This window comes from Miscanthus floridulus, chromosome 1 (genome assembly GCF_019320115.1).
Source record: "Miscanthus floridulus cultivar M001 chromosome 1, ASM1932011v1, whole genome shotgun sequence".
Classification (NCBI taxonomy): Eukaryota; Viridiplantae; Streptophyta; class Magnoliopsida; order Poales; family Poaceae; genus Miscanthus; species Miscanthus floridulus.
Window position 1 is genome coordinate 192,733,059 of NC_089580.1, and position 11,291 is coordinate 192,744,349.

The 11,291-nt window shown below is 43.4% G+C and overlaps 1 protein-coding gene across 2 annotated transcripts; it reads right to left on the reverse strand.

Annotated features, from left to right (window-relative positions):
* Positions 1-2,262: 2,262 nt before the first annotated feature.
* On the reverse strand, positions 2,263-10,874 carry LOC136552499 (putative ion channel POLLUX-like 2). 2 transcript variants are annotated; one of them, XM_066544077.1, is made up of 24 exons: positions 10,589-10,874; positions 10,373-10,473; positions 10,159-10,277; positions 9,400-9,665; positions 9,182-9,253; positions 8,981-9,056; positions 8,737-8,835; positions 8,493-8,647; positions 8,259-8,363; positions 7,992-8,078; positions 7,412-7,496; positions 7,186-7,333; positions 6,064-6,140; positions 5,899-5,979; positions 4,756-4,950; positions 4,560-4,673; positions 4,335-4,427; positions 4,124-4,247; positions 3,931-4,010; positions 3,358-3,405; positions 3,200-3,269; positions 3,061-3,134; positions 2,864-2,974; positions 2,263-2,656 (listed from the first exon to the last, which is right to left on the reverse strand). In XM_066544077.1, the coding sequence occupies exons 1-24, from the start codon at positions 10,672-10,674 to the stop codon at positions 2,537-2,539; spliced, it is 2,586 nt and encodes an 861-aa protein (XP_066400174.1). In that variant the 5' UTR covers positions 10,675-10,874; the 3' UTR covers positions 2,263-2,536. The 2 variants fall into 2 exon arrangements, with proteins under 2 accessions (XP_066400174.1, XP_066400179.1); XM_066544082.1 differs by having other exon boundaries at positions 3,931-4,007; positions 10,589-10,873.
* Between the last annotated feature and the right edge of the window lie 417 nt (positions 10,875-11,291).

An 11,291-nucleotide genomic window follows, 5' to 3' on the forward strand; every position in this document is an offset into this window, starting at 1 on the left:
GGTTCGTCTCACGATTTCTCACCCAACTGTGCAATTAGTTTTTTTTCGTCTACATTTAGTACTCCATGCATGTGCCGCAAGATTCGATGTGACGGGTACTATGCAAAAAAATTTTTTGGCTTTTGGGTGGCACAAAACCCTCCGCAACCAAGCAACACTAACTAAGTAACAATTAAATATAACTGAATGATAGTACAGGCAGCAGTTTAGTAGGCAATCACCCTCCAGTTAGAATCACTGCATGAGAAGTTCAGCCCAACCATGCGAATGGCAGATGCAAAACCGAGGCAAACTTTGTGGAAGAGGCACGATCAGGCCAAGCAAAAATACACGAAGTATATACAATACAACACATGAACAGGAGAGGCATCAACTTACGTGCCGCCGAGGCCACCGAGCTCGTCCGATGCGATCGTGGCGAAGGGCATCTCGCAGATGGCGACGCGCGCGCCGTGGAGCGTGGAGGCGAAGCGCGACGCGCGGACGCCGCCGCTCCCGGCGCCGATGGTGAAGAGGTCGTAGTCGTACTCCCCCTCGGCGGAGGCGCCGTTGGCGGAGGACGCCGAGACATGGCGGCGGCAGGGGCGGGCGAGCCTCGGGAGCGCGGCGAGGGAGGGGAGGCGGAGGAAGCCGCGGCGGAGCCGGTGGGCCCCGCGCGGGGAGAGGGTGCGGGTCAGGGTTTGCAGCGTGGAGGAGCAGGAGAAGGGGAGCGTCGCGTGCGCTGCCATGGCTGGTTCCTCGCCGCTGCGGCGGCGGCGGCGGAGTCGCCGCTTCCGAGAGTGTGGGGGAGGGGAGGAAGCGGAGAGGCGAGGCGAAGCCTGGCCAGATAGATATGATTTGTCTGGTGTGTGGGGAGAGAAGAGAATGAGAATGCGTCTTCCTCCGGTCTCAAGGCGTATAGTTTGGAAAAAATAAACCCCGCTAATCAACTGTGAAGGCGTAACTATGATCGTCTAAGGGAGTTTACGTAAACGAATTTGCGAGGTGGATTCTGGATTCTGGTTGGGCAGAAGCACCTGGATAGTGGATAGGATAGTGATAGTCGCTCCGTGTCCTGGTAGTCAGCATTCGGGCTGAATGCTTTCACTGACCTCCAGCCGAGGGATTTTTACCACGGGACGGCTGAAAATGATGTCCAGGAATCAGAACAGCTCCTCAAAACGACTCGACGGCCACCACTGCCGGCTCCTTCTTTGTTCTGATACTGAACACTGATACCGTCAGTCTCGAGCTTCTTTGTAGGATCCATGCCAGATGCTGGTGGATTTGGCAGTGGCTCCATCCATCAGTCTAGGTCCGGAATTCAGACAGCTTGCATTGCTGCAGTGGAGGCTTGTGCGCATTCCAGGCTTTTTACTTACCCCTTCTTTTGTACTAATTAAATTAAGAAAAAGGTGTGCATTCCAGCTGGGAGATACTTCTTGAACATGCGCTCTGCGCATGCTGTGAGGTAAGTCGTGTTTTATATAAAGAGAACGTCGAACGAGATCCTAACAGGAGTGAAACAAATCTGGCTCTCCATTAGGAGAATGTCAATGGCTATCAAGCTTCACTCCAAGGGCATTTCCCACTGGGGAGTTCCATTTTCCTCATCCAGACATCTAGCATCTAACTTTGTGCAGTATACATACTCTGTGCCATTCTTCCGATCATGCCACACTAAACTGTTGATAACGAAGCATCAAAATGATGATGTCCTCGTGTGTCAGTAACTGGTTCAGAAAGAGCAGCCTGAATGTCTGTCTGTCGATCGCCTGCGTCAGTATAAGTTTGGGGAGCACCTCATGAATGGTAACAAGAACCGGATTTCCTTTGGCATACAAATAAGTTTTCATATGCCCCCAGTGATAAGGTTCTGAGTTGTCGGACCTGAACTTTCATCACTCCCATCCTTGTGTTATGCCTGAATTAGGGCATGTATATATGTGGAGATCAAGTCAGATACAGCCTGTAGGAAAAACAAATGGACAAGCAAGAGAACAAGAATGTTTAACAGACCTCTTAGTTGCTCTGCCAAAGATAGATCCCCCAAAAGCTGAAGCCGTTGAAAGGTTTGGATGGTTTCGTGAATGAAGCTAAGGGTAAAACAGCCTTTTCTTATGTCAAATGTGAAATGCTAGAGGGGACGAATTTATCTCACAAAGAAAACAGCAAGGCCATACCTAGCTGATTTTGTCTAGCTCCAGTATTAAAAAAAAGAAAACATTGTATTCATTAGTCAGAAGGAAACAACAAGGCACATAAGGCACATACTCAATCAAGTTTCCTTTATCCTTTCTTTATTCAGACATCTGGACCATACAAGTTGTCCGTGTTATTCACTATGTTTACAGTGTGTAGTTGAACTGTGCAGTAAAATATTTGCACCAAAGAAGTTCTATAGCTATGGAAGGAACAAAACTTAATTTGTGGCCTTTAAACTATGTTTTGCTTTCCCTTTGTACAAAAAGAAAAGGATTATAAACAGGTTATATGTTATCTCTTCATAGTAGCAACAGCTGTTAAAGTTTATGTGAAGAGATATAAGATGAAAATTCTATCTTGAAGTTCCTTCGTCCATCATAATTGGCTGTTCACCTTCAAACTCCGATATCACAATGAGTGAATCATTCATTTCAAGAAACAGTGGCTCCGATTTGTTGATAGGATTAATATGCTGCCATAGGATAAAGTAAATATTTATTATTAGCACCTAACAGATTATGGCTGCTGATGTTCAAAATGACAAAGAACCTCATGTCTAAGCAAATCAGGTCAATAGAATTTTAATGGCAGCTGAACAAAAAGATGATCTTAACAAGACCTTATGTACTTAGAACATCATTTACACATAAACTGACAAATAACAAAGAAAACAAATTACCTGCTTGCCGTCCTTGACGTAACCAATCGCAACTTCACGACGTAAAACTGCTCTTTCAGAAAGCTCCAAGAACGATATCTTCTCTCCTTCCTTCATGTACAGCCCAATTTCCTAAAATGAAATAAACGCAGCAGGGTAAATGCTTTAAAGACCACAGGCAGCCTATGTGCTGGGAACACCAACTATGGCAATAGTACCTTAATGTAGATCTCATCGCCTTCAGCGTTCAGGATATCCTTCCAGACTTCATTCAGCTCACTACTTTCCGCAACTACATTTCATTGTTAGCATTAGAAAAAGAACTTCAAAGAAAACGAAACAAAACAGACAACCAACCTTGTGCTGTCACACGGCTCATTATTTCCTCTGCTCCAATAAATGAAAGGGATGGTCTTATTTTAGATATCTATATAAAATGCAGAAGTCAAGAATTTTTTGTCCAAATTTAATAGTTTTCATGATTTGAGAAATTTAATATATTAGAAAATTCTTACTTGTTTTCCCAGTCCCATGTCAACGATTTCTGATACAAGATTTTCAACCTAAAAGGCATTTCAAGTGAAAAATCAGATAACACAAACAAATTGGTGTCTTTTTGGATTTTAGAGTAGGAATATTTATATTTATAAGAAAAAAACACTGGATAATGGTTAATCGAACCACATCAGGATCCAATTTAAGTCCCGTTATAAAAAAAAAACTCAACCTGCAGGGGAAAGACCGCCCCTGCAGCATTGCATTAAGAAGAAACTTCTCGGACGCAAGCCGAGAAACACCCCAAAGGCTGGCTGCCCTGGACGTGCCACCAAGCGCTATGACACATGCCTGCGGCCATGTGCACCTCGCTGAAAGCGACTCAAGTGTTTAAATGTATAACTCAAGAACACAACCGTTATCAACGGAGAACAAAGAATAAAGTAGCATCATGAAACTAAATGTATCTCACTAAACAATGATTTGTACATTCTGGGTCACATTTGAGACTAATAGATACTTTGATGCAAACATGCAGGTTCACTTATTGCATTATAAACATTATTAGTTAAGTATTGGTGAGCAGAGCTGACCGTAACGCCATGTTTCTGGCAAATGTTTTCAGCAAGAAGAAGGGTATATGCCAACTGTTTATCAGCCTGTGCAGCATCTGCTGGAACCAGAGTCACAAATAAAAATTCACTTATAATAATTATCATAATGATAACAAAAAACAACAACAGCAATGATGATGATAGATAAACATCATAGTTCTTTTACTGGTACCTCCAACAAACCAGTCTTTGTCAGATATCACAACTATTGAAAGTGGAACCTCTTTATCAGGGGCAGATTTCTGCATGTTAATTATCGTTTCCTTCAGAGTATCATAGTTCAAAGGACACCCCACCTGTATCAGTATGTTTTGAGATAAAATTGAGAGAGTAACTTTTTTGTCTGTCCATGCACACTAACAAACTTAGAGACTGAGAGATACCCGATGAGTAACTTCAACATTTTTAAGCTGGTTCTGCAAAAGGGGGTTGATGATACTGCTCCTCTCTTTAATAGGGGTTTCTGACAAAATTTCCTGCACATTTAACTAAATTTGTTAGTAAAATTATACCCTAACTTTTGTATAGGAGTACAGGTATAACTGTATGAACCATGATTAAAATGTGAGTAGCACGATTTGTTTATTTTTGTCACTGCCTATACATACCACTGTACTACCAGGTCCAAGGTAACTATCATACTCCCGTATCATTTCGGTAACTTTTGGTCGCCAGCCAACAATAAGCACACGTTCCTTTGGTCCCAGCATATAATCACTGCTCTGCATAAAATTAACCACAGATGAACCCCATAATTTGGAAAGCAATGAATTACCATAGATACATCATTATATCAAACTTTACCTTAGAAAGAGATTTTGAGGGGCGCTTTACAATGTTCTTTAGCCGTGTTTCATTATCCATGGTAGTAGCCGTATTAAATGATCCTTGATCCTCTCTTGATTCTGAGTAATGACTCGATGTTTGTGTTTCTTTCGGTACACTTAACACTCTATATTTTGGTCTTCTCATCCCATGAACAGGAGCAATAAGAAGCAACTGTGAAGCAAAAAAAGAAAAAGAAAATCAAGCGTGCATTAAGTCAACATTCTGAATATAAAATGTCAGGCATTGTGATGGTGCAGCTACTGTAGATGGCGCAGGGAGGAAGGGAGGCGGCTGCTAGGACAGAGGGCGGGCGCAGGGAGAGAGGAGGCGCAGGGAGAGGGAGACGGATAAAAGGGAGAGCAACTGCTCAATTCTTGCTTAAGATTCAAACGGTTACATGATCCCTATTCTTATAGTCCCTAAGGGACTTGACTCCCAAGCAAACTAGAAGAGGATTCTCATTTCCTAACAAAACCAATCTTATTTCCTAAACAAAGTAACAAACTCTATTTCTATTTATTCCAAACTTATCCAAATCTATTCTAATTCTCATCTAAACCGGACTCTTCCGGGTGGGAGGGGCCCGGGGGGCTGTGGCGCCCGCCCCCCTCAAGCTGCGTGCGCCCCTGGCTGCTCCCAGGGTGAGGCCACGGCTGGCCAGGGAGCGGCGTTGGGCCTCGCTCGGCCTGCTTGGCCCGTTACGGTGGCCCGTATTTAGGCCCATGACAGGCATCTACACATGACTGATGCTATTTTTTTCAAATGGCGCAGGAGAGCTGTGTATTATTTCAATAAGAAAGAAAAAGTACAAAAGGAGAAGCAAAGCCTACTCCCAGACACACCCTTAGCTCACTTTGATGACCCAGCTGGATATTAAGTTATTAACATCTGGATATAATATACCCTTGGTTGGATATTAACAGCTGGGACAGCTGCTGCTTTAGGCCCATGACAGTATTTCATTAGCTCACTTTGATGGATGATTCATCCATTCAGGAAAACTAGACAAGGGATTGAAGCTTTCAACAATTACACTGTTATCATGAATTCCTATGTCAAGGGAAATAATTTTCTACTAGCTGACGTCAAACAATAACCAGCATCGAGAAAGATACTTACTTTGTCTGTTTCTTTCAGCAGTTCTTCCTCGCTTGGGTGAAAATAAATTTTTCCAGACCGAAAGATACCGCAAACGACTGCCTGACCATGAACATAAAGGGGAAATGTAATAGCAAAAGGCAGAGAATACAGCAGGGTTGAATTGACGGTTTGGAAACAACATACATCATGGATTTTACGTCTGACATCCATATACTTCATGCCCCCTAGTTCAGGCCGGCTAAAAAGGTTGAAAACATTTTCTGCAGGACAAAACAACAAATGTAACAAACCATGTAGCATAACTACCTATATATCTAGAACCAAAGTAATCACAACGCTGCTGAATAAATTTAACAGCGCCAGCAAAGCAGAAATGTAGAAAGACAAAATTACAGAAACATGGCAATATCAGAACAATTTGCACACGTAGGAAATACATTTTATGGTATTGTCACGGGCCTAAATATGGGCCGCAGCGTCGGGCCAAACGGGCCTAACGAGGCCCAACACCGGGCCCTGGTCAGCCACGGCCTCACCCTGGGCGCAGCCAGGGGGGAGCGCGGGCTAGGGGGCCGCCGCCGCGGCCCCACCGAGCCCCTCCCATCCAGGAGAATCCGGAGTAGATGGAAATTAGAGATAGATTCGGATAAGTTTGGAATAAATAGAAATAGAGTTTGTTTACGAAATAAGATTGGTTTGTTAGGAAAGGAGAGTCCAAATGTATAAGGACTCCTCTAGTTTGCTTGGGAGTCAAGTCCCCTAGGGACTATAAATATAGGGGTCATGTAACCATTTGGGTCTTAAGCAAGAATTGAGCAGTTGCTCTCCCCTCTATCCCTCTCCCTGCACCAGCCATCCCCCTCCTCCCCTGCCCTAGCCACCGCCACCTCCCTCTCCCCCTGCACCAACACCAGCCACCACCCCTTCCCTAGCAAGGCTGTGACAGGTATATTGGTACGATATTCCCTAAGTGAATGTTGATTCAGAAGTTCTGAAGAATGATAAACTAGGTCATGTTTGGCATATAGATTTAACAAAACTGTCAATGCAAAGAGTTCTGAAAAAAAAAACATGGCAAGAACAAGACAGTGTGATATAATGCATGGCAGTACATTCAACTTCTATGTATGAGTATGGTGGTCTTTAGGTGATTGCAGCAGAAATTATGTGCTAAGCCACTGGTTGAAAGAAGGATAGCAAAAAAAAGTGAAGCATGAAAGACCTGGGTAACACAGTTTGACTTGGAAATGCACCAATATAAAAGTTGTCAGTCACAGACATATGACAGTAAGATAAGAACATTACTGCGCTGATTAAGCAAGTGCTTGTAGATTTTCAGAAGGCCCTTTTGCCTAGAGCACTGCACAAACAACTTAGAAGCAACCATCTCCACAGGTTGCACATTTAAGCCAGTGATTGATTTCAGAAGTTCGCATGTGGTTGAGTTAGAAGCCTACATTGATATAAAATGTAAGCAGAAAGGCTTAAATGTTGATAAAATCCATAGTATAGATTGTCTACGTGCATATACCTCAACAATGATAGGGATAGGCGCGATTTGTGTACAGGGTTGCAGAGCCAATAGAGAGACAAATGCATCTGTATCCACTTCATATCTGATCAGGTTCATGGGAGTTAGATAGAAAAATAAATATCAACAATCAACTATCAAACCAGGTTTGTAAAGTAGCCAACAATACAGAACATAATGCAAACATGGATAGGTGGTGCTAAAGTTTGCAAAATGTAAAGAACTTGTCTCACTATATTTTTTTGGCAATTAGAAACGAGCTGATTGTTTCAAGCCATTCATTCAAAAATTCAAGTTAACAGTTGCTGTCATCCAATGTTTAATCAAATGAATATAAACCATATTTCACAAGAACCAGATGACCTGCTGTTACAATTCTTGCTAGTTGACAGCAAAATCTTGATTCATCAATATTAAGGAACTTCATGAGAAATTGGACAAGCTGCCCCTCTCTCAAATGACATGGTACAGGAAAAATCATGTAATACATGCTAGCCTGAGCCTGTGAGGGACTCGGCAGTTATTCATCAAAAAAACATTCTAACATGAGCAAAGTCGAAGGTTCATGATACATACTTACCTTTCGTGCTTTGCTGGCAAGATAATTATAGACTTTGCTTTGTGTGCTGCTGCTCTCTCAAATGATTTTGACATGCTAAGACTAGCACTGCAAGTTAAAATGAGAAGCCACAACCAGCTTTAAGTATTCACATATCAAAGCAAGTATTTGTGTTCATGAGATGTGCTTGTGTTCTCCACAAAAGTGAAGTTGGGATAAAGGTAGACAGATTAAATAAACTTGCCACTTGTTGAGACAAGAAACACTATGAGTAGTAAATCCCTTTACCTCTTGGTGAATACATCAATATGGTTTAAATCTTTGGCCACACTATCTGCAAGCTTGTCAATCTGCTTCCTTGGAAGATCCGAGAGAAGAAGGATTTTCTGCTTCCTTGACATTGTTCATAAGAAAACAATCAGCTGCACTAGATGACTAGATAGTATACATAGATCTTATACCAATCCTTAAAAGTAAAAAGGTGAATTAACCCAACCACAATGACATGCCATCCTTCATTACCTTGCTGTAGCTAAACCTAAGCGAATTGATGACTCATGGTACTTATCCAATTGGATCAATATGGACGTCAGATGACTATTGACTCCACAAATAATGATATGATCATCCTCAATAACCTGCACCTGCGCCCCTTCCCTTACTTTATGCATCTGGTTCTGTGGACAACCAGGTGAGTATATGTCAAAAAAGCACATCGACATAGAAAATTTTCATCTCAGTTTCAGATAATTTTGAAATAACTCACTCTAAATTGCTCTGTCATTGCACTTAATAAACGAGAATAGAATAATATACCCCAGATAGCAAGAAAGAACCCAATGACACGCTCAACACGTGTCTTTTGCTGTTCAAGCAAGCAAAACAACAGATTAGAAAAGGATCATTAATGCAAAAGAATTTAAAGAAATGGATAGGAAAACAGCTGGGAAAAACGTATCAGTTCTTAAGCCTTACAGAAACTGGCAGTACTCTCCCTAGTCCCTACTTACCCTTAGATGGGTAGATGATGAACATAGACATGCCCAAGCTTCCCAAAAGCAGTCCTCAAGGGATTGTTGTTGCTTCCTGAATTTTAAACCAAAGGTACTTCATCATTTTCACATCAAAATTAACTGCCAAGGCTATAGTATGTCCTCTGATAAAACAGGGAAGAAGAAAATGCATGCATATTTAAAGAATAACTAACAAACCTGAACTTATGAAACAGTAATCCTCCAATAATGACAAATGAAAAGCATGTGATGAGCAAGGTAACGATAGACCTGTAAATATAATCAGGATAAAATGTGAATTTAATAATTTTTCATAAACTTCAGTTATTAGGTGTAACTAAGGAGTTGACAAAAGAAGCATGAAATGATAGCATACAGATAGTACAAAATTATATACATCACAGAATCACACTTACAAGGCAATGTTCCGATCAAGCTGAGAGTTGAACAGATAGTACAATCGTGAAAAACTCCCTCCGAAATTAGGCAGTGGTGGAAGAGTCAAATCTAACTTAAGAGGCATGGGTTTTCTGGTAGGATCAGATATGCAAGCAAATGGCAAACTTGTAATGCCATTTGACATCCACGGGAACAAATTCATCATCAACTGCATCTGACCAGAAACGATTCTGTGTAGAAAGCAGAATGCTATACTAACAATGGCAGCCATGTTGCAGTTTCCCTGGGAAAATGGAACAAAAAGGCATGAAGCAAACATAATGTAGATTAAATGGACAATTCAATGTAGAGTGCTCTGACTAGACAGAGGGCCTTGCGTATGAGTATCCTTCAGCATCCTCTCACACGACGACACTAAGCATAACATTCTAATCTGAACCATAGTATCATACATGTCCAATGGAAACGCACTGAGGGTTGACCACAATCAAACCACATAATTTAAAATGCACTGATTCGCTTTCCCATCTATGCAGCTCGGAAATCAGAAGTAGGGTATCCTCACCGCACATGAAGCACCACTTGCATACTCTGACAAAAGACTCTAGCTGGCAAACATTGCCATAGAAAACATGGCATGCATCTCGAATCATGCTGCCATGTGCCTTGTACTTGCAGTTTATATATACGATTCCTTCAGATCACATGGCAGCCAGCCAGTGGCACCTATTTCAATACACTGTAGTTGGCTCACAACAGGAGCGAAGAAAGATCACCTGTATGGGAAAGCGCAAGGAACTCGCAGTGGCCGTTGAAGTGCTAGGCGCCTCTGCATTTTTCACAGTAGTAGTGTCGCCATCATCGGGCCCCCTCTCCGAGGCGAGCACTCCAACTCCTGATTAATATGTAAGACAAAGCTTATAAATAACAAGGTGCGGACGAGGTAAACTGACAAAAGCAGACCGTGACAGAGCAACCGATTCACCGCACCTTGGCTGCCGGGGGCGGGCAGATTGGTAGCGCAGCGAGCTCCAGCACCGCGGCCGTGGTGACGAGGAGGAGCGCGGAACCGCCACGGGAACGCGTGGAACCTGGAATCAGGGAGAGCTATGTGTTCAGGCTCCGTCGCTCTGCGGAACAGAAACTTAGAGCGTACCGAAGCAGGCGACGTGCGGTGGGCGGTGGACGGTGGTGCGCGCGGCGTACCTGAGGGCGCGGGGCGTGGCGGAGGGGAGAGCTCGCCGGAGCGAGGACGGCGGCGGCGAGACGGACGCGTTGAGCTGCGACCTCATCGCCTTCCCTCTCGCTGGCTCCGCCCGCGCTCTCGGGCGTATCTGCAGTTGTTACGAGGCCAGTGCCCGCAGTGGAGTGACAACTATCGAGACTACACTACGAGAGGCAAGAGCAGGAGGAGGTGGAGAGTTGCTTTTCAGTTGGACTGACGGAAAACAGGATGAGGGCGCGGGACATGGGGTGGCTGTGGGCTCTCTGAACCATCCAGGGTGATGGGTTGCTTTGGTGACAGTCAGGACGGAGAGCCGATTAGGATGGATGCAAGTTGTCTTTATTATTGGTTAGATGAGATCTTATTTGGTATGAGATGATATCTTATTTGGTTACATGTATAGATGGGAGTTTTGAGTGTATGATATATGAGCCTCTGTATTATGGGTGTATCATATCGTCCTGCATCACGAGGAAAGTGAGAATCGAAAAAACGGATCATACGGGACGAAAAGGTGAAGATAAATGAGACGGAGAGAAAGAATACGAGGCAGGCATCAAACACGACCAATTGCACCGAGGCTGGAATGGTGCTCAGAATGAGCTACGTGCAACCAATCACCCCCGTATTCTCGATCTCGTCACGCTGGACTCGATCCGGTGGGACATGACCAGTCACGCAAAC